The sequence below is a fragment of the Eucyclogobius newberryi genome, unplaced genomic scaffold (genome assembly GCF_026437365.1).
Source record: "Eucyclogobius newberryi isolate DKJ021-1_F unplaced genomic scaffold, fEucNew1.0.hap1 SCAF_6, whole genome shotgun sequence".
NCBI classification, from domain to species: Eukaryota; Metazoa; Chordata; class Actinopteri; order Gobiiformes; family Gobiidae; genus Eucyclogobius; species Eucyclogobius newberryi.
Window position 1 is genome coordinate 35,000,664 of NW_027316278.1, and position 22,591 is coordinate 35,023,254.

At 40.7% G+C, this 22,591-nt stretch overlaps 1 protein-coding gene across 10 annotated transcripts in view; it reads right to left on the reverse strand.

Annotated features, from left to right (window-relative positions):
- The window catches only part of LOC140347500 (ubiquitin-associated protein 2-like), a 35,695-nt gene extending 15,563 nt beyond the window's left edge, over nt 1-20,132 (reverse strand). For 6 of the 10 annotated variants that reach the window (XM_072433960.1, XM_072433958.1, XM_072433962.1 and 3 more), the window contains exons 1-15: nt 20,038-20,132; nt 14,218-14,353; nt 13,629-13,706; nt 13,422-13,532; nt 11,990-12,140; nt 11,841-11,918; nt 9,852-9,924; nt 9,686-9,765; nt 9,566-9,618; nt 9,010-9,058; nt 8,509-8,768; nt 6,071-6,311; nt 3,782-3,910; nt 2,730-2,860; nt 931-1,157 (exon numbers count right to left, since the gene is read on the reverse strand). In XM_072433960.1, coding sequence (XP_072290061.1) covers nt 931-1,157; nt 2,730-2,860; nt 3,782-3,910; nt 6,071-6,311; nt 8,509-8,768; nt 9,010-9,058; nt 9,566-9,618; nt 9,686-9,765; nt 9,852-9,924; nt 11,841-11,918; nt 11,990-12,140; nt 13,422-13,532; nt 13,629-13,706; nt 14,218-14,313 — 1,757 coding nt within the window. In that variant the 5' untranslated portion in view covers nt 14,314-14,353; nt 20,038-20,132. Of the gene's footprint in view, nt 1-930; nt 1,158-2,729; nt 2,861-3,781; nt 3,911-6,070; nt 6,312-8,508; nt 8,769-8,999; nt 9,059-9,565; nt 9,619-9,685; nt 9,766-9,851; nt 9,925-11,840; nt 11,919-11,989; nt 12,141-13,421; nt 13,533-13,628; nt 13,707-14,217; nt 14,354-20,037 lie in introns of all 10 variants that reach the window. The other 4 variants (XM_072433964.1, XM_072433957.1, XM_072433963.1 and 1 more) reach the window with 3 other exon arrangements.
- Between the last annotated feature and the right edge of the window lie 2,459 nt (nt 20,133-22,591).

Sequence of the window (22,591 nt, forward strand, 5' to 3'; positions counted from 1 at the left end):
CAAGCAATAAACAACTATTTACAAAAAGAAAGAAAAAAAAAAAGAAAGAAAGAAAGAAAGAAAGAAAGAAAGAAAGAAAGAAAGAAAGAAAGAAAGAAAGAAAGAAAGAAAGAAAGAAAGAAAGAAAGAAAGAAAGAAAGAAAGAAAGAAAGAAAGAAAGAAAGAAAGAAAGAAGAAAGAAAGAAAGAAAGAAAGAAAGAAAGAAAGAAAGAAAAGAAAGAAAGAAAGAAAGAAAGAAAAGAAAGAAAGAAAGAGAGAGAGAGAGAGAGAGAGAGAGAGAGAGAGAGAGAGAGAGAGAGAGAGAGAGAGAGAGAGAGAGAGAGAGAGAGAGAGAGAGAGAGAGAGAGAGAGAGAGAGAGAGATGAGAGAGAGAGAGAGAGAGAGAGAGAGAGAGAGAGAGGAGAGAGAGAGAGAGAGAGAGAGAGAGAGAGAGAGAGAGAGAGAGAGAGAGAGAGGAGAGAGAGAGAGAGAGAGAGAGAGAGAGAGAGAGAGAGAGAGAGAGAGAGAGAGAGAGAGAGATGCACAGTGAGAGGACGTTTCTGTCTGGTCTCATGGGTAAATTATATACATAACATAGAACTAAGCAGCAAAACTGTTATTTTGTCTCATCACCTGTGCCCACTCCTGTGCAGGTCGATGGATCAGTCATGTGGGCTTTATAGTAGTACCTTGAGATTAAATGAATTTCCACCTTCCAAATGTAATTTGAGCAGTTATGCATTTAAATCAAAATTTAGCATATAAACGTATGTAAATTCAGGATTTGCTCTTTACTTATGCTATACTGTAAATGCACATTGAAAACAAATTGAAACAGTTACTGAAAAGGTCAACAAACTTGAGGAAGGGGATTTGCTATGAAGTGAGCTCGAGACAAAAGCCCTGCTTCCAAAAAAATGCTTTCAGCTTTATAATCAGAGCTTTAGTTACCTGACAGCACTGGGCTTGGAGAAGAGACTGCTCTGCTGTTGTGGCTGGACTGGAGCGGAGATGGGCATGGAGACTGGCATGGGGGCCGGGGGCTGGTCTCTGGTCCTCTCTGGCTGAGGCATGTCCACTGTAGCAGCAGCTTCAGAGGCAAAGTCTAGAGCGCCAAACTGAACATTCAACCCAGAGATGTCTGTGGATCCAGGCATCTCCACAGCAGACGACGGGATCTGGACAAAGGTGACAACTGTTTAATATTTCAATTGTACCTTGTACTACAGCTACATGTTACAGGGTTCAGAATAAGCGGTATCGCATCGCAAAATGCGACGCAATTTCTCTTGAATGCGATGCATTCGTCAGAAAAAAAAAGCGTTCTTGTATCGCAGCTTTTGCGATATAAAAATGTGTGTTCAATTGTATAACCAAAGCGCCTAAAGTACTGATCACTCGTCAATCGATCATCAATAACGGCATTACACAAAGTAGGACACTGTGTTGACTTGACGAGTCCCGCTGCGGTCTGAGATCGCGAGTCTGAAAGCGGGAGCCACGTGCGGTAAAGTTAGCATCACAGATTCGACTTCCGGGGTCAATAGCTCCTAAACGCAAGTCTTTGCAGATCATACACATGCCAAAATATTCATATTTACACTGCCAAGTGACTACAACCTCATTTTTAACAATCAGATGCGTATTTTGGGTGCAGCGAATTACATGGCTCCGAATGTGCAGCCGGAGCCGAGACGCGTGCTTAGGGACCATCATCAAATGTGCAGCTGGAGCCGAGAGTACTTGGGGACCGTCATCAAATAGCAAAACGAAAAATGGAATGGAACGTCAAATAGAGCGGTACAATTTGAATAACACATAAAATACACCATGATGGACAGCAACCTTTATTTTTCCACCAGAAGCTTAATACTCCTGCAAATAGTCATCTGATTGATGATGATATGGAAGAAAGTTGTAAATAAAGCCTGTCTGTGTGGATTAATTTGTTCAACAACTAATTTTATTTGCAAGTTTTCTGTTTTATTTTCAAAAAAAATTAAGTGTTTAAAAGTTAATTTGTTAAGTTTTTTTTTTTTTAAATAGAATGTTTACAAATACATTTTAAATTAATAATTGTGTTATATCAATGGAAAATATTGAGTCACACTTTCGTGTTTTACGATGCAATTATCAAATTGCTATACAAATTAGAAAAAAATAACATTGTTTAGCAGCACTGCTATACAAGTGAAAATCCTTAATCCGAGTCCTGTGTTAGCAAGCTACAGTGACCCAGCACACCTGGCCAACAACTTAATTAATCTCGCCACAATTTAAATAAAAAGGTTACTCCGAAGGCTTTACTGGACAGGACAGTTCTAGTGTGAAATGGGGCTGAGAGGAGGACATGCAGAGCTAGGATTCGAGGGGGACGGGCGTATGGGCTGCCACCTTAACCACCAGGTTAGCAACATTTCTGATGTTGGTAAATACTTTATTCATAAATATTCTCTGTCCAGAAGTCACTATATTTAAACATATTTTGGCTGCTAATGTACTTAAACGTCATTGTACGATAATTTTATTACTCGACATATAGAAAAAATATTTGCTGACTAGTCGTTACATCAATAGCCTATTTTGAATGCACAGGATTCTTTGATCAGTTCAGTTCTCTTTCTTATGTTACTATTCAATCTAAACACAATACCTGTCAGAAATAATTGTGTAATAAAAATTGTGCAGCCCTACCATCCATTAATTTTTAAGTTGACACAACTCCATAGAGAGCAGGCTGCAGCCATTACCTTTGAGGGGGGAGGAACTCTGCGTCTAGGAGCTCTCATCTGCCTCTGAGGAGCGTCTGAGGACTGAGTGTCCAAACCAGACAGCTTCACTCCAGGAGACGCTCCATCCCGAACAGAAGACACCTCGTGACCTGAACAATGTTAGAGCAGCAGATTAAACACACCGACTCAGAGTGTACAAACACAATGTTCTATCAAAACAATTTGGACTTTTTTTCTCTTAAACCCATAATAATTGACACCAAAGAGCTCAGACATTACGTCACACAATCCTGGCACGCATCGCCAAACTCCACACTGGCAGGTGAAGTGGTGGAGCACTCCATAGAAACGAGCCACATTGGCCATAATTGACTAAGTTTTAATTGACCTTTCAGAAACTGGATTCCTTTTGCAACTAGCGATGTACAAATGATCAAGGACAGAAGAGCGAGCCTTTTAACGGTTTTAAAAAGTGTATTTCTGAAACTTAAGGATGATTTACCCATTGTTTCAGCCATTCAAAAGCTTTTAACATTATCTTTTGCATAATCAACTTTATTTTTCAACAACCAATATTCTAAACAAATATTAAACCAATGATTTTCAGTTGTTTATTACACCAGCTTCAGATCAGATGGTCAGTGTCAGTAAACATAGGTACAGCGCGTTATAAAAAAGAATATTTGTCAAACATCTCCACGGGCCCTAAGTGAGTATATACGGTGTTGGAATGAGAATATGATGTCCAGATGCTGCAGATTTATAGCACATCTAGGACACAATCTACGCTCTTTCAAAAGAACACTGTCACAGCCCCTCGCCATGGGGCATTATTCATGTTTTATGTGTTGGCTACGGTCTAATATTTCATCAGTGTTGTTTCAAGATAAATCATTGTGTATGATTTCAATTAATGACAAATAAACTCCAAAAGCAGGGCTGTTGTCATCGCTCCCAAAGATTCCCAGCTAATATGGCGACAACAACCACACAAATTTAATCACGTGAGATCCAAAACTCTTAACCCAATTCCAATAACATGGAAATTAATCAAACGTGCACAGACGTACCTGGAGGTGTGGGGACCTGGGGTGCGTGTGACAGGCCTAAAGACTCCGAGGAGGAGAGAAGCGAGTGTGGCTGTCTCTGGGCCAACTGGCTGAGCACCGCGGACGGCTCCGGCTGCGACTTAATTTCCACTGCAAGCAAATTGATGATACAGATTAATTACAGCAATTGAAGCAAGCAAAGCACAGCAAGTAAGTTAAGCCTTTAAAACCTGTTATCATCCGCCTATTTCGCCCTGTGCACAATGGTTGGACATACCCAAATGGCATTGCTTATTAAAAGAGGCCAATCTTAAAGCCCACATGCGAGTGTGATGCATCATTAGAAAGCCTTCTAATTTCTGCAGATGTGAACACTGTCAGGGCTTCAGAACTTACACTACAGCAACCCAAAAATACAAAAGACATCCTTTTTTTAGTCGTGCGTGGATATTGTCAATTTGTAAAGGTCTTAAGCAAGACATACTTCATTGTGTGCTTATGCTATTCACTGTACATGCTGCGTATCTTGACAACAACTGTGTAAAGTTTCAGATCTCTAGGAACAAGCATTTTGGTGCTGTTGACTTTTTTATATCAAAAAGTATATTCGGAACAAGTTATCCAAATATGTGCCAACTGTGCCAAACTGTTTTACTACAATTTTAGCTCCTCTATGACCTTTAGACCACTAATACCCATAACTGCTAAAAACAATGTATGTGAAACTATGTAAATATGAGTTTACCCATGAATTTCCCATATTAGAGGTGAACATTTTTTTTATATTTTGTATTGGTGTAATACATATATCCAACAAAATGCGCGTCCAAAAGGCTAATAAAATCAGAAAACGAGATGAGTAAAATCTTGTCGCCTCAGGCCGAAAAAACTGGCCCTTGACTGCCTTTGCGCATTAGCCTAGAGAACATTCTGTGTGAGGAAGTCCTAAAACCCACCCACCGTTCAAAAGCTTAGCTCATTAGCTAGAATAATATGTAAATCAAAATCTTCTACGACATCTTTATGCAGCACTAGGTACAAATAAACAAAATGAACCTGCGCGCGATGGTGGCGCATATTTTTTTCCCGGAGGCTGTAAAAAACAAACCCGTGGACAAAAAAAAATATGTGAACAGTCTCATTTTGTAGCCAACAGTGCGAGGGAAAACATTGATACCAAACACCATCTCATAAATGAAAGAGGAACTTCACGAACGATCGGGACACGCACTGGAATCGCTTTAAATTAACTTGTTTTGACTTTATTCGGCTGGATTGAGTGTTTTCGTCGTGTCGTTGCGATGTGTTTTGGCTCCGAGTCCCCCGGCTCCGGCCCCGCCCCCCGGCTCCGGCCCCGCCCCCCCGGCTCCGGCCCCGCCCCCCGGCTCCGGCCCCGCCCCCCGGCCGGCGCCGTACCGCGTTTACACAAAGGAGGAACTCATGAAACTGCGGAGAACAGTCGTCTTACCCGGAGATCGTCACGTTATCCCGTCGCAATACTGACCTAACTTAATACTGATGTGCAATTCTGTCGTATGTGCAATTGCTGTTGGAATTCATGTGCAATTCATGTGCAATTACTGTGAAATTCATGTGCAATCTATGTGCTGTCGTGACACATATTCATGTGCAATTACTGTCGGGATCACATGCAATGGTATTTATGTATTTATTTGTCTATGGGAGTTTTTATTTATTTATAGGAGATCTTCTACTGAAAGTGTTTTTCAGACTTCCTATAAGTGATCTGTTCTTTTCTTCTGTATCTACCTCTGTATCTACCTGCGTTGCACCAATGAAATTTCCCCATGTGGGACAATAAAGGAATATCTTATCTTATAAATCAAACTGGTCATTTGTTATGGACGGAGAAATGCGCCGTACGAACGTTAGTTGTGAATATTTCACAGAAGAAAACTTAACAATATCTCAAAATTGGATCACTTCGGGAAAAATACAAGTGGATATTGTTGTTCTGTGGATTATTACAGACAGAACGAGTACACTTACTGAAGGATTGAACGCTGATGAGTCGGTCATAATTCGCAAAACAGGTAAGAAATGTTGATGAAAAGTTGAGCTTTTATGTATAACTATTGGTAATTGCTTATTGGGGCGTATTATTCAAAGTAAATCAATGACATGAGAAGAATGTGAGAAAATAATCTTTAAAATGATGTATAACTTGCTGGTATTGACAACAAAAATAAAAGTGATGTTTTCGCCCGCGGGCGGGTGGGCGTGAACAGGTTAAAAAGCATCTCAACCTGAGAAAAAACAAGAGGCGAGGACACAGGTCCATACACTTACAGTGATGAGCGGGAGAAGGGCCGTTCTCCAGCCGTGGGGCTTTGCTCTCTGCCGCCGGGGCAGTTGCAGTGGGCAGAGCAGCAGCGGCCTGGCTGGCCATGTGCCCTGGTCCGTTGGAGACTGCAGGAGTGTGGCTGCTCCTCTGACTCTGTCGAGGACCAGGCAGCGGCTCCGAGGGCCTCATGTCCACTGCAGGCTTTGACGTGTTCAAAGACCCGAACCCAGAGCCCAGCACCGACGACTGTGTGAATAACAGGGATCATCATCAGGACATCTCACATGAACAGTCACTTTGATGTGCTCCTTAGTTTAAGGACAGGAGTCAACTAAAGTAGGGCTGCAACGATTATTCGAGTTAATCGAATAATTCGATTACAAAAAAGCTTTGATTATTGCCTGAGAGCCGCTGCGCGGTCAAATGGCCGTCCAGTTTCAAGGACCGCGGCATTTCCCTTTTAGCCCGTTATAGCCTCATGGCTAACCCTAACCTTAACCTAATAACATGGCTTTTTTGGCCGCGCGCCGCGGCTCTGCAGACACTCCCATTATTTTATTGCCTCGATGCTTTGTTTAATTTACATATTTTATTAAAAACACGTAAATCTGGGAGGCGCGGAGCGCACGGAATGACCTGTGGCGCTTTTGTTCCCCACGGAGCTTCTTCCTGAAGCAACTGAAGCAAAACAGAGAGCGGCGTGTTTAAACTCACGAGTGCGACTCATGGATCTATTATAGGTGCGACCGGGAAGTTTTGTTGTGTAAAAGAGCACGGTGCCGCGAGCAACCGCCACAACTAGTTCCGCGCGCCGCCGGCCCCAGCGCGCCACCACGGACCCCCGCTCCACACTCTGCTTCCCTGTCACACTCGTACGTTTCAAACATGCCACACGCTCCTTTGCGGCGCCTTAAAACGGCCAATACATCTATGGAAACAGCAGGAGGACCGTGTTGTAATAATCTGATGTGAAACAGAAAGTCCGCGATGACACTGAGCCAACGCCGTAAAGTGACAAAATGCAAAATGTAGAGCCACCGCTCAAAACACCAGCATCACTGTCCCACACACAATGTTTTACAAACAAATGTCTTATTTTAAGTTATGTGACAGAAATGCAAATTAATTCATACTGTCACTGTTTACAAACAGTCTGGTGACAAGTCAATTAGCCCTTTATATATATTCTTTATATACAAACAGAAACACTTTGGACTGGTGAAGTGAAATGTTTTTATTTTGGGGACAAACTTATGTGAAATTAAGAATAAAATGTGTTTTTTTATGCATAAACTCAATTTGTTATTTGTTTATTACAATGAACTATAACGTTTATTTAAAAAACGATTTAATATGCTTTAAAATGGTGACGGAATGTACAAAAAATTAACCAATTCATTGATTAATCGAAGAAAAAAAATTGATAGATTATTCGATTACTAAAATAATCAATCGCTGCAGCCCTAAACTAAAACACTTGCTCTGTACTTCGATACTTACAACCATAAAGAATCTATGGCTGTCACCATACATTCTTTAAAGACTATATTGCCTCAGAAAATATCTTGATAAACGAACCAGAATAATTTCCAATAAAAATCAGTGCAACAATCAAAGAACAAGTACAAGCAGCAGCACCACATTGCAGGGGTTACAAATAAAGCAACGTCCAGTTTGATCAAACTTCATCCTGGCTACATTGGGAATTACACACAAACAACAGTTGCCAATGCAGCTGCTTGCCGACTTCCAGGCTTCCTCACGCAGTACAGCACAGAACGTGTCTGGTAATGATTTATGGATTTAAAAACATCAGCAAGGCATCTCAGAACCATGTCACAGATCGAGAAAACGGAAATTGAGGTGTTTTTGACACTTGAAGGGGAGAGGACTATTTAACCAGGATCAAACTGGTGTGAATGAAGCTAAATGCAACTCCAGGTATGTTTTTGATGAGGGAACAATGTTAGAGCAGGGTTAAAAGCTTATAAAACTCAATTTAGTTTAATATGTCACGTTGGAAACTTAACCTTAGCTTCAACAGGTAAAAGCGCAATAGTTTCTCATATGATATAAAAAGCTGAATAATCAGTCCGTTTTCTCAACCAATGTAAAATCCATGTTAAAGAAAACATGTATGATTAATATTACTCTATAAATACTACAGATAATCGCTGGGGTTTCAGCAAAAAATAAATTCCACTCACAATTGTTTGAGGGGATGTGGGTGCACTCTGGTGGCACAATTGTGTATAAAAGTATACATAGAAAAGGCATACGAAACGCACCAGTTAAACGGTCAAAATGTCTTCAGGCGGTTATGCATGTAGTGACACCCCATAATCAAAATGTAATTGTGCATTTTTTTTAACCTATCGATCGATAAGCTGATATTTGTGGCAGGCCAAATGACTATTGTGAGCAAAATAAATCAAAACTCTACCAGAGTGGCGTGGGCGTAGGACGAGGCAGCCGTGGCGGCGTAGGAGTTGCCTGAGGCTGCGTGGGCGTAGCTGTTGGCGGTGGCGTGTGCGTAGCTTTGTGTTGCAGTGCGGCCGTTGTGGTGAGAGTTTGTGAAGACCAGGCTCTGGCCGAGTTCTTCAGCCGAGGGGCCGTCCACGATTGCCCCCAGATCTGAGTCCACACCAGCGGCTCCGGTCTTAGGTCGGAGCTGACCCAGGTCCACACTGAGCAAAGACAGGTGTGGTTTGAGAGAGGATTCATACCAGCATGCAAGTTTAATGTACATATCACTGGTGTTTCGATTTTCCATAAGGGAAAGGCTCGATACTCAATACAGTGTTCCCACAATAAAAGAATTTTACCGCCCCCAATTTCTAACAAGGAAACACTTCATGTCACAGAATTCTATTCAAAATACAGGACCAATTTACACAACAAAATTTCCTCAGTTAAAATGAGCTGGAGACTTACTTTTGCCCAGAGTGGTTCACAGGGACCGAGGAGGCTGTGAACACTTTGGTCTCAGACAGCTAAGAGAGAGAAATCAGACCATAAACGCATTAAATAAGCAAAATTTACATTTCTTGCAAAACATTTAGAATAATAGACTTCTTACTCTAGAATAAAAAAATTGTCAACATGGCAATTGCTGCTATAAAATGACTTCAGGTTTAGTTTAATCTTTATTTGAAGGGACAATGAAGACATGAAGCTGGTAAAAAAAAATATTTAAAAAAAAAATAGACTAGTACCTCGTGAGGTACTAGGCAATAATACCCAGTCCTGATATTTGCAGTCTAGAATTTGCATTTTAAACATGGTTTGAGCCCTTCCTTTCCGCTTCGTCCCTTTTGAAAGCTGTTTGTTAATTTGTTTTGTTATATGAATTACCGCATTGTATAATTGGGTATGGATAATGTGATGTGTGGAAGTTTTGTCAAGAAAAAAACACTTCCTTCGGTTTGTCTATAAACTGCAAGAAATAAAACAAACACTACATTCTTGAACTTGATCATGTAAAAATAAGATGTTCTTACATCTTCAGACCAGTCCTCTGAAGTCCAGTCTTCCATGTTGCCTCCCCAGGGTCCTAAGTGACAAAAGCAGGCATGTTAAGACTGGTAATCATGGATCAGACAGAAATTATGTTGCTGTACCTTCTGCAGGTCCGTTGCCGTCTTCCCATGACTCCCTGCGCCCTCCAGAGTTAGCCGTGTAATCAGCAGGATTAAACGTTCTAACAAGAAAAATAAATCAATAAATTAGAACGTAAAATAAGACAAGCTAAAGGCCATGAGTCTGAGGCGTGTGGTTGAGTCTTACCCCATTCCCTGGGAAGAAAACCTGTTTCCAGCAGCTGCCCGACCTCGTCCACGACCTCCTGCCACACCTGCTCCTGAGGCACAAAACACTAGCGTCTCACTACAGCGTGCAACAACTCAATTCAGGAGGTGAACATAACAGTTTACATTAGGGATGCATCCATACAGTTTTGTCAGATTAGATACATGGTTCACAATATCAATACGATACGTTCTGGCTCTCATAAGTTAAATTAGAAAACTACATATATAAACACATATTAACTACTGCAGCATGACAGCTGTAAAAATGTCTATGTGATGAATCATAAGCGTTCAGTGATTTACAGCTCTGAACACTTTATAATATACATGTACTTTATATGGGTTGCTGGGAGAAATATACTTTCAGACCTTTCCATTTAGTGCATTTCATAATAAATTTTTTCTTCCACAGCAGCGACAGACAGAAGCTCCTCCCAGTCTCTCTCCTCTTAACACACAACTCTCTCCTGTTTTCTTACAGATTATTCAAATTATGTTAGAAAACGGTCTCGGCAGTCAGAGCGCATTTGCAGGACGGTCAATTCATGTACGATTCTCGTGTGTGTGCGTGTGGTAAACCTGGTAAAACATTTCACCAAATGCTGTTAAGATGCACAAACACTTGTTTATGCAGTAAAGAAGCTCAGGTTCACCCAGTTTGAAGCTATAAGCCTCAATTTAAAATATGATAGCGAGGCTATATTAAGCGCTCTATGAAATACCATAAGACACTAAATGAGGTTACAGGTGGGCTCCCCCAAAAAATGTCTGTTTGCCGTAACCCGACCGACTTGGTAAAAAAAACGGACTGAAAAAAAAAATCAACTTCGTTAAAAAATGTTTTTCCTATTCTCTTTTTCCGACTCAAGTGCTGTGTTGAATAATTTTGTAGCACTGGAACTTGCTAGAAATATTTTAAAGCAGAAAATGTCGCGACACGAACGTAGAAAGTCTCATTGAATGTTGAATTAGAATCACGGCAGTCACTGCGGGTCACTGGCAGCATAAATTAAAATGGCGACGACATGTGTGTCAGTGACAGGTCGAAGCGAGGAAACAGTGAAAATTAAGAATAAGTTGATGGCTTTAAGACAGACTGATAAGTGGCGTGATGTGCTAGTGGACTTGGTAGGTGAAAAAGAGGAGATTGGTCGCTATTCTGTGACGCTGAATGCCAACCGCTCGTCCGAAAATTCCAACGAAGTCAAGTTGAACCAACAAATTTTGGTCGCAACAGGATTTGACAGGGGCTTGAAATATGCAGACTTTGTCTTTTAAAATGACCAAGACGTTGAGAATGAGGATTCTACTACAGAGGTGAATGCCATGACGATGATGATGCAAGCTGCACAAGTTAAAACTCTCCCTGACAAAATTCCAGCGACAATAAAAAGGTTTACAGGTATTTTTCTTCAAAGAAATCAATCAAATAATGTATTAATGTCCACAATTTTCGTTGTCTTTATTTTCTGTCTTTACTTTCGTTGACTTTATTTTCAAAAGACATTATTTAAATGTTTTTGTGAATATTGAGTATGGGCTCTAGATGGGTTTTAGATTTACTATAAAGTCAGCAAACATACAATTAGGATTTTTTTTATGCCTTCAAAGATAAAAGAAAATACCTACTTACCCCACTTGAAAATGTTTGGGTCGAGTTACAGCAAACATACAATTAATCTGGGGCAGCCTTGTGCAATTATTTACAATAACCACATTTTTAGTTTTTTGGTCACCAAAGTGGGAACAACAATATGAAAATGTTCATTTTATGAATTCTGAGCAATCAAAACATAGGCCCTGAATCGAACCGAATTGGGAGATTTTCAGTTTCAATAAAGTATATCATAATATTTTGATGAAGCAGGTTCCAGAGAGGAGCAGCCAGTGACCGTAGTTTTTTTCACATGGTATTCTTTGTAACTTAAAATATAAGTTACAAAAGTCATCTTAAGTGTGTTCTTACCTCTGCCCCGACCCCTGCCTCCGCGGTCTCCGCCCCGCTCTCCAGGAGCCATAGCAAACCCATTCTCTTCTACTCGACCTAGAACCAAAACAAATCATTATCATTGAAAATAACAGCTTGTCAGTGTGGTATCAGAGCGGCAGACGGACCTTCCCTGCCCCGGCTGACCCCTCGACCTCGGCGGTTGGACGCTCCTCTGCCGCGGCTCGGCTCTCGCTCTCCTTTCTTCTCCTTTGTGTCTGGAGCGGCGCCGTCTTTACCAGGGCTTTTCTTCTTCCCCACAGTCTCCCAAGAGTTCTGCTGCAGGTGAAAACAAAGGGTTTAATCATGAAGCCATGGGGCTTACATCCCAGCACAATGTGGACATAGGGCTGTGTACCAAGCATCATCACAGCCCCAATGCCTGGTCCCAACAGTCCACTGGATCAATAAGCCCCATCTGCACGCTTAAAGGTGGACTTGCACTCGGATTTTTGGGCCAATTTTGACACAAATTTTACTTGCACGACAATTTAAAAATCTTGCGTAATTTCTGAGCCTCTGTGCGTCTGTGTCGTGCAGTGTACAGGAGTTATGAGCTCAAAGAATGCACGACTGTTAAATGCTTCTGAACAAATCCCTGCACACACGAAAGCCAGAAAGGTTTGTGGCAAAAGCCTCTAACTTTAAACAAAGCAGTGCTTTAGTGTTTGCAAACGGTTTCCATGTTTGGGGAGTAAAAACTCGCTACATGAGAAGATGTCTCATATAGCGCTCAGACAGGTGCGTCTGTTTAAATATGATATTGATAAGAGTAGCATCTATAAATCCTTAATACCTAATCAAACAGGTTTTTCAAATATGACCGAGTACAGACCAATTCATCAGATTCAGTGTTCTTCCCAGAATCTTTTAAAAGGGATGGTAAATATGCCTCATATGGGGTTACATTTTCCTCCAAGGATGGTTTAATGTACCTTCATTATTTCCAAACGTACATGCACCCTATAAATACTATTACATGGTGTATAGGCCTATCCACCACCAAGAACTTTGAATATTGGCTTCCTAAAAAAATCATTTAAATGTATTACCAGTGCACAAAGTCTTTATAGCTGCATCCGATGCTCAAAGCGCAGGATTCGCGCCGCAAAAAACGCTCAGTAAAAACACTCGAGGCCCAAGACGCACGTCCACATAGAATTTTAATGTAAACAGGACGCAGCTCTATGAACGCAATTGATTAGTATTTTAATGATGGCGCTATCTAAAATATGGGATGAAGTTGGGTTTAGGGATGGTTTATTTTCCCCCCCATGTTAAATCGGATGGCGGGCCATTTTGATTTATCGTGTTTGGGATGGCACCCAGCCCTGAATGTACGTAGCGAGACCCCCGAGATTAGCTTCATGGCCACATCACAACCAAAATACCACAAAAATTTAAATGGAGTAAACATAGGAATTGTGTTTAAAAAAAAAAAAAAAACATTACACGTTTTATCAGATATGTTCATCTGCGAGTAAATATCTGAACATTCCACATAAACATGGCACAACAAATGATGTGTCCATGTGTTAATATGAGATGAGAAAGTCGTACTGTGTCAGAGGGGCTGTCGAGGAGGAACAGGATGGCTCTGTTTACGTCTCCGTTACAGTCGTGGAGCGCAACCAGGCACTCGTCCTGGCTCTTTCCTGTGACCTCAATCAGCTGGAACAAACACAAATACATGTTAACATCAGAAAAGTGAGTTACATAAACTGACCCTTGTTTAAAAAAAAAAAAAAAAAAAGCATAAAAATGTACCTGTTGGACCTTGGCTTCAAAGTCTGGATCATTTTTGTCGTAGATCATCTGAGCTAAACGAATCTGTTCTGCTGTCGGCTGCAAAACAAAGTATTAAGTTACAAGAGCTGAAAAGATTTCAGGCCAAAAGGTGGTCTATGTCTCATGAACAAGCTGACAGAGGTACTCGAGTTTAAGAAATTCTAAATTAGAATACAGTACAACAATTGCAATTGCTATCAAAACAGGTAATAAAAAACATGTATTACTTTACTGCATTTGAGAACATATCTGTATTTTTTAATCTACTCTTTAAGAGGACTAAAAAGTTATTAGGTTATGTACTTTTCTTCATAGTTTGACACCTGCTGAAATAGTGATCATGGTGATATATTGCCTAAAGATGAGAATAAATGTTTATAGATAAAACTATTTAAAAAACATTCTCAATAAATCTACCCAGTCGCTTTGGTTGACCAAAAAACGCTAAGTCTTTATGCAGAGTCAGTCTATTATTTTTAAACTGTTAAGTCCCATTTGAGCTCTTTTTTACTCTAAAAGTAGATTTTGAAATACAAAGTCCAGTACTTGTCCTTCCCCCCTCACTCACCTGTATCTGTTTCTGTGGCTGTGGTGTGAGTGTGTTTGTGGACAGGGTCTTGTCCCGAGTCCCTCGGGTCTGACTGCTGACCACTGAAGTCATCATATACAGTATATACAAAAATGTATGTACAAAATAGAAAAATCTGAAAAGAGAAAAGCACAACTGTTAGACCGGTGAAATGTGTTTGATATAAGAAGAGATTGATAACCATGGTCAGGACTGAGATGAGATTAGAATACTTCTATGTTGCACTTTTCTCATGGATGTTCATCATTAATGCTTTGCCTGGAATGTTCCACAGAACAATGCATTTGTTCAGTGACAGGCACAGATCTGACCATCAACTTTCCCTGGTGGTGCACTTGCTTGTCTCCATGGAGATAAATACGTGTACTGCTATATTGTGGAACATTCAGGCAAAGCTATAACAACTCCAAAGAGACAAATGGTGAAACTTCAACCAAAAAAGTTCCATAGAGGACCTTTAAAAATATTTTGTGTTTCCGGTAACCCGACCTTAAACATTTTATCGCACATGTACATTTCAAGAACGTCAAATTGTAAGAAAGAATCCAAAAGCTGCGGTAAAAAAAAATCATCTGTGGGGATCGTAAGATATGAAAATCGCTGCAATTTGGAGAGGATTCGTTTTAACTATGGGCCCATCCATGTTTGTGCAAAAAACCTGCGCTGATGCTCGTACATGGTCAGTGTGGAGACTGGCAGCGGTCAAGATATTTAGCTCTCGTTTTCTGACGGCTACGTCGGCCCATTTTTGGGCTCGTCTGAGAACGGGCCGACGTAGTGGCGCTCGTCAAAAGCCCCTCATCGCTTCAGTGTATAGTACAGAAATTGCAGAGGGACGACAGAAAGACTGCTCGAGCCAATAGATCCATGGTTTGTGCTCAGAAGAGACGGAAATCTGCGAAGACGAGAGACGATGTGATGCGTCCCGCTAACAAAAATAAATTGATTTGATTTAATAAACAAACACAGCAGCGCGTGGGACTAACAGTCGCTTGACTTCTCTAATGGCGAAAAATCCTCCATTATTACTTTAAGATGGAATTTCTGGGATTACATCAACAACCCCAGGCTTTGATTGATTTTTATGAATGTTTAAGGTATCGGCCGCTACGCACTGTCAGATACTTTAGGGCAGCGCTGCGGTATTTGATTGATTCAGGATAACTGCGTATCGGCCCGCTGCGCTAAATAGGGCTGGGGGAAACACTGCCAAAAAGGCCACTTCAATGCGAAGCGCTCACTTCTGAGAAAAGAAAACTGTCTGCAAAACCTGTGCGTGAGGACAATAAAAAATCCAACCTACCTACCTGAACCCCCCCCCCCCAATGTTACCGAAAACACACTATTTTATTTGGCCTTGGATCATATTGCAGTGTTCCTGCTGAGGGGTTTTGGCTTCGGCTGGTCACCGCCATGTCCAAAAGATGCCGCCATGCTCCGGCTGGTCACCGCCATGCCCAAAAGATACCGCCAGGTATTAAGAGAACAGTGCATGCGCCGAAGGCGGTGCAAGCGATAAGCACCACGGCGCTCGCCCGCATGGTGATGTTAAAGGTTGAATGGACGATTTTTGGGCCCAAATCTGAGTCTTATTTCCTCGTGGCGTGGACTGCCGATTAGTCCTGCCACGTATCAATCATAAAACGCACCTACCGCTCACCTTCAGCCGCGTGTGGCTCGTCCCACTTTTTCGCATGTCTAAGCGCATTGATCTACCATAATGTAGTTCCTTCAGTGTACGGGGCAAAATGAAGACGGAGAAAGACTGTTCGAGCTGACTCATAAGAGACGGAAATCTACGGGAGACGAGATGCGATGCGATCCGTCGCGCTAATAAACAAACGCACGTGTGTGTTGTATCAGTCCGCACGGGGGAGTGTGCATGCGCACTTCCGCCTGCGTTCTCAAATCGCCAAAAAATCGTCCATTGCGCCTTTAAGATCACTTTTCGCTTGCGCCGCCTATGGCGCACGACCACGAGCGCCCGCACGATTTGTCCCGTCGCCATCCTTCAACCTCAGCCCAGCGAGAACACTATTGCAAACGATATTGAAATGCACAATTTGAATGCTGAGTAAATTTTTTTTAGTTAAAAATGCTCCAAAAAAGCTGATTTAAAAAAATCTGTTGGAAACTTTCAAATAAGGGTATACTGTGATATTTCATTTGTTATTCATTTAAAAAACATGTTTTTCTCTTCAATATAGCCCACCCCACAACACAGCTTTGCCGTTATATGGGCTTGTTTTTACTTCAATCTCAGCCACAGCCAGGCTTTTAGATAGGGGGCCGTCTTCCTGTATTTTAGACGGAGTATTTTGAAATGTGGACGGGCATTTTCGAGTGCAGGGACGGGGTCATTTTATTAATAAATCTTAGAAAAAAGGGAATATCGTCATTAAATGGGGCCAGGAAGCATTTGACAGTAGGTCAGCCATTACAGTTTACTGTTGACAAGTGAAAATTTGCATGCTGTGCGCTGATTGGTCGACAAAATTTGTGTGCTTGGCTCTGATTGGCTGACGAGCCATGGTCCGAAGAATACCGAAGCTACTCGTATTTCGCCTAGTCGGCCCCCGTACCCCCGGACAAAATTTGGACGGGGTGTTTTCAAATCCTATCTAAAAGCCTGGCCACAGCCCTGTTTAGGCTGCCCCAATTAAATTGTATGTTTGCTGTAACCCGACCCAACATTTTTTTAATTTATTTTTTACTTTGAAGGCAAAAAAAATATCTAAATCGTCGCCATTTTTTGATTCTGGCAGTGACTTGCAGTGACCGCCAGGGGTCAGGCTTCACTGTCTCGTTCTACGTTCTTGTTAAGTTTCATTTTCCGCTTTAAAATGTTTCTAGAGATACAAATTTCAGCGATACAAAATTATTCAACACTGCGCTTTTTTGAAAAAACAGTCGCGAGTTGGCGAGATATGATAAAAAAAAGTCATAAGACAAAATGCTGATATTTTTTCTTTACCAAGTCGGTCGGCAAACAGACACATTTTTTTGCTCTGCCTTAACCACACACCTGTAAGAGCTGTGCAGTCACAGTTTGTACAGTTGCCTTTTAGCAAATAAGCTTTAGGCATGTTCTTTAAGCAGCTGGTTGGCCCAAACATAAAAGTCTGTATTCTGTTTTTTGTAACAATCGGCTTAAAAAAAACAGGCATAAAGCTCTCATGTTGGGAGATTACTATACATTTCACTAAAAGGTAGTAAACACAACTTGATTTCATATTCTACTAAATATTTTCCCTAGTGTGACCATTTTTGTAGTTTATAATTGTACTCCCTGGTTGGACATGAGCAGCAAATATGACATAGGTGGAGGTAATTCCACAACCATTGCCTAGCAACCAGACTGTAAACAAGAGCCAAAATCCACATAAATTACACAATAGTTATGATTTGATAAATACATATAACTGGTTGTTCAAACTGTCAGAAAATGGTGTCAGTTAAGTGTCAATTGTTGCGTTGTCAAATATCGATGACATCACAGAGAGATTCTGTTTTACAGCTCAACGCTACTTCCTGTTATTTTAATCTCGTCTTCACAAACTGTAACTTAACTATAAATATTTACCACCGATGCTAACCACCAAAGTAAGTCATAAATAGAAAAACAGGAGAACCTTCATGTAGACTTTAAGGTCAGTTATGCTAAAATGTGCAAATATATATATATATATATATATATATATATAGACTTTTTTGCAATATACGAGATTTCTTTCACAGGAACATTTTGTGAGCCAACTTGATAATGACAGTTACTTTTTGGGATTTATTATGCAGCCTTTCCTGTTCTATTGAGTTTGCCTTGTACAGAACCAATGTCCACACATGAGTTGGAAGCAGACACTAGCTGTTGTGAGGCATGCCATTTAAGACCCTAACCCCATCTGCCGCCCCCATCTCATGTGTTATATTTAGCAGAGAGGAGGCCGACCGGGTGTCCGCTTACACCCCCCAAGACTCCCACACTAATACCCAAATGTGTCCGAACACTCGACATAGCTGATTCAAACACATGTATCCAAAGCAAACAGCAACCATGCAGCATTTCATTTCGATTCTGATCAGACTGCTGTGGCACAAGTAGATTTCGTATATACATTTGTCTCTCAAACAAACTGTGGATTACAAGAACTCGGAGTAACAATTCTTTACTTTAAGTAGTCGACTAGTCATCAAATATACCCCCGCAGTCAACTGGTCAAAGTCATTTATGTTGAAAATTGAAACTTTTCATATGCATTTGCAGTTAAATAAAGTCTTAAATATGGTATTTCCCCATGTGGGACAATAAAGGAATATCTTATCTTAATTGAAGGCTTCTAGAATTAATCATCTGAATTGTTTATTCTTGTTTTTGCCAAAGTATGATTTAAAAAAAAAAAAATATCTATCTATCATATATATATCTATCTATCATATAATATATATATATATATATATATATATATATATATATATATATATATATATATATATATATATATATATATATATATATATATATATATATATATATATATATATATATATATATATATATATATATATGATAGATAGATATATATATGATAGATATATATATATATAGATTATATATATATATATATATCTATATTAGTCTGTTACAACCTATATTTAGCTACCTTTAAAATGTGTTTTACACAACAACGAATAAGAAAATTATCTTTTTAATGTCTAGGTGGCGTTTAAGGAGGTCTAATATTCTCCCCCACAGATTTGTCTCCTCTAATAATGTATTTAAGAGAATTTACCTCAAGATAAACGCATATTTAGAATTGTAGTGAGTACTAAACAGAGACGATGGTCATGGAAATGTTGTACAAGAGTGAGCTCCAAGGTGGATTGAGTTACATCCGGTGGACTTGTTGTTGTTGTTGTTGTTGTGGCTTTAACGCGAGTATTTTCAGGACAGCAGCACAAACATAAAAAGCAGCAGCTCGTAAACATCTAGTATGGTCAATCATTACCCTACATACTCAATTTGCATACACATACAAACATGTATGAGGCATTATTTACAATTCACAAAATGGGATAAAACTCTCGGACAATTTAGTTCTGTGGGCATAAATAACTGAAAAAATAGAGCGAAGAGGCCCGATGTTGGCTGGAATTACAAGTTCCAGAACCGAGGTGAGAAGCTGCTAGCACAAGTTAGCATTAGCAGAGTGTCTTAGCAAACCGTGCCTTTGTTTCCAATACGACAAAAACATGATATTTCTTTGCATTTTAGACCACAACTGTGGCACTGGTAAAATCAGAGGCAATTGTTGAATTTTAATAGACCATACAACGCGTTAAAGTCAAAACTGAGATAATTTAATCGATACATTTACATGTTTCAGGCTAAAGACAAGAAAATGCTAACGCCTGACACACATTTAGCCGATGATTAGCCATGATGTAGAGCAGCTGATGCAGGACAGATCACGCAAATTAAATTTAATTTGTGAAGACTGACTATGTGCTATTGTGTGTCGATTTATTTTAAGGTAAAATGCTAAAATATTAAATTAATTCGCGTGTTTGTGCAAGGTAAGCAGCTGCAGCGCACGCCGCTAGCTGTTAGCATTTAGCCCGGCATGTGAACGGCCCAATGCTACAATGGCTAATGTGGCTAACAACCAAATTTCATGCCAAGTAATTCTCGATAATTTCCTTCTAAATCTCGGAATAGTGTTATCGATGAAAGCAGCACAGCAGAAACAGGCTTGTTTAGGTTAAAACGCGGGAGGAGACGTTTGTTTTTTTGTTTGTTACCTGTTAACACGCTTCGCTCAGCCACAGCAGACTCTCTGTCACGTGACCCAACGCGCCGTTGTTCTACACAGAGACGCAAGGACCAATCACAGCCCAATGTACGGTCACGTGGTACAGACGCGTGTCCTGTGTATATTCGATATTATAATAGATCTATCTATCTCCCAGCTTTCTTCTTCTTCTTCTTCTTTGGTGTTTTATGGCGGCTGGTATCAAGCGTTACATTACCACCAGACTTCTTTTGGCTTTATTCTTCAGAAGCACGGGAGTTCAAAGCCCACGAGTTCAAAGCATTTCAAGATTGTCAAAGTACATAATTATAATCAAAGTATTGGTATTCTGAGCTGCTGTATCGATAAATCACGAATACCTTGGTTGTGGATAGAGAGGATGTTGTACTCTTTATGGTGGATGTTATAAACTGTGCTGCTCAAGCTCAAAAGAGAACTGATCAGGATCATTGCTAAAGCTGCAGGAACATTCCTTGGAACAAAATAGCGCTAAATGGGAGTCGGAATGATGGAGTTCTACTTTTGGGGAATCAGAGTGATCAGAGTGAAGAATTAGAGGTGGGGGCGGTCTCCTGTCCTCGCCCGGTCTAGTAGATGCACTGCTACTGAGGGATCATCTCAAAATGGGTTGAAGCTGAAAAGACTTAATTTTTTTCGTCTCTCTCTGGACCCCCCTCCCCTCCCCCCAAAAGACTTTGTCTGGCTTCACATACAATTTTACGCGTTGATAAAACGATAGTAGCTTGATAGACCCTGCTCACCTCTAGTGAACATCTCTGAACATCCTTTGGTAAGTTTATATTTAGAAGTTATGAACTCTCCAAATAACGTCACCTGTCGCACATGTTTGTTTACTCAATCCACATGGTCCACGGGCCCTCGGGGCCCTACGGCACATCCCATTCTACCGAAGCTGTGAGATGACCACATTGAGATAGTCTCAAGAGGATGAGAGAGTGAGAAACTAATGTTTCTTGTCAAAACCTGTAATTGTCAATTGCCTGAGTTTAGACCTTAGATGTGTCAGAATGACAGAAGCAGAACACGCGCTTTTGTCTCAGTGAGAATCTTACGTCTTCTGTGATTGGCCGAAACCTTTGTTTCCTTCTTCCGGTCAGTGCGTAGCACGTTACTAGAGTATAATCTCTTGATAATTTTCTGCGCCGCGTCTTGCAGCAAAAAAGCTTTTCCAACTTTTCTGCACCAGCCGCATTGGCGGCGCCGTGGTCCCCCGTGCGCTCCCTGTAGCACCCGCGCACGCACCCGCCCCGCTCCTCGCACGCACCCACGTACTCCGCGCACCCACTCGCCGCCTAATGTTGGCCTAATGCTCGTTGCAGTTTTTTAGCATTTCAAAACAATTACTGCCACAACGATGTATTGAAGCTTCAAAGCAACAAAAAGACGAAATGTAGGTTCAAAGAAAATTCTAAATATTTTATGATTTGTTTATTGCTGTTTGTGTTATAAATTAGATGTTATGTCCAGGTAAGGTTGTGTGAGGTAAGGTTGTAGATGTGAGATCATACTGTGGACACACACAGCCTTTCTCCTCATGATCTACTCCAGCTGCTGTATGTACTCCACAAAAGCCTGAGAAGAGAATGGTATGCAGTATGCAGGTTAAAGGAATTATGGAGGATTTTTTGGGGCCAAATCTGAATCTCATTTCCTTGTGGCGTGGACAGTCGATTAGTCCTTCCACATATCAATCATCCCTTTCATCCTACAGTTGCAGCCTCGTTCTGGCTCGTCCCCAGCATAGCAGCACGTTTCTCTGGCTGCGCATGCGTGGTTGATATGCCGGTGTGTGTTTAGCGAGATCCTTCAGTGTACAGGCTGAAGTACGGCAGAGGAAGACTGTGTTCGAGCTCAGAAGAGACTGAAATCTACGGAGATGAGAGATGCAATGCGATCTGTCGCGCTAATAAACAAACGCACATGCAGCAGCGGGGCTGTTGCATGCTTCCACACGGGGTGAGTATGCGCATGCGCACTTTTCAAAGTGGGACAAACAGTCGCTTGAGTTCTCAAATCGGCAAAAAATCCTCTATTATTCCTTTAATTGCAGTATTTCTGATAATATAAGTAACAAAAAAATGCATGTATTATGTCCATCTGACCTGCTCAAACCACAGTGTGGGTTCAGTCTGAACCACATTCATCTGTGGATGCTGCTACATCTGTAACATTTTGACTATCCAAAAGAAAAAATCAAAATGGTTTATGATTTTTTTATTGCTGCAACAAAAGAGGGTTGTGGTGAATATGTTTATTACAATGCCTAAATCACAAGTAGTAGGCTAGTAATACATAAATATATTTATATTTCATAACAAAAATAATACATTATTCAAGTATAAATCAAACATAGTTTGTCATAGAAACATCAGCTGTTGTTGTGACTCATACATCACTGCTTGCATAGAATTGCATCATAAATAAATCAATGACTAGGAGAGGAGAGTATCTGGAGTTGTACCGTAAGCTCCGAGGAGTAAAAGGCTTTGTTAAGTTGCAACGGCAAAAAGCAGAAAGAACAA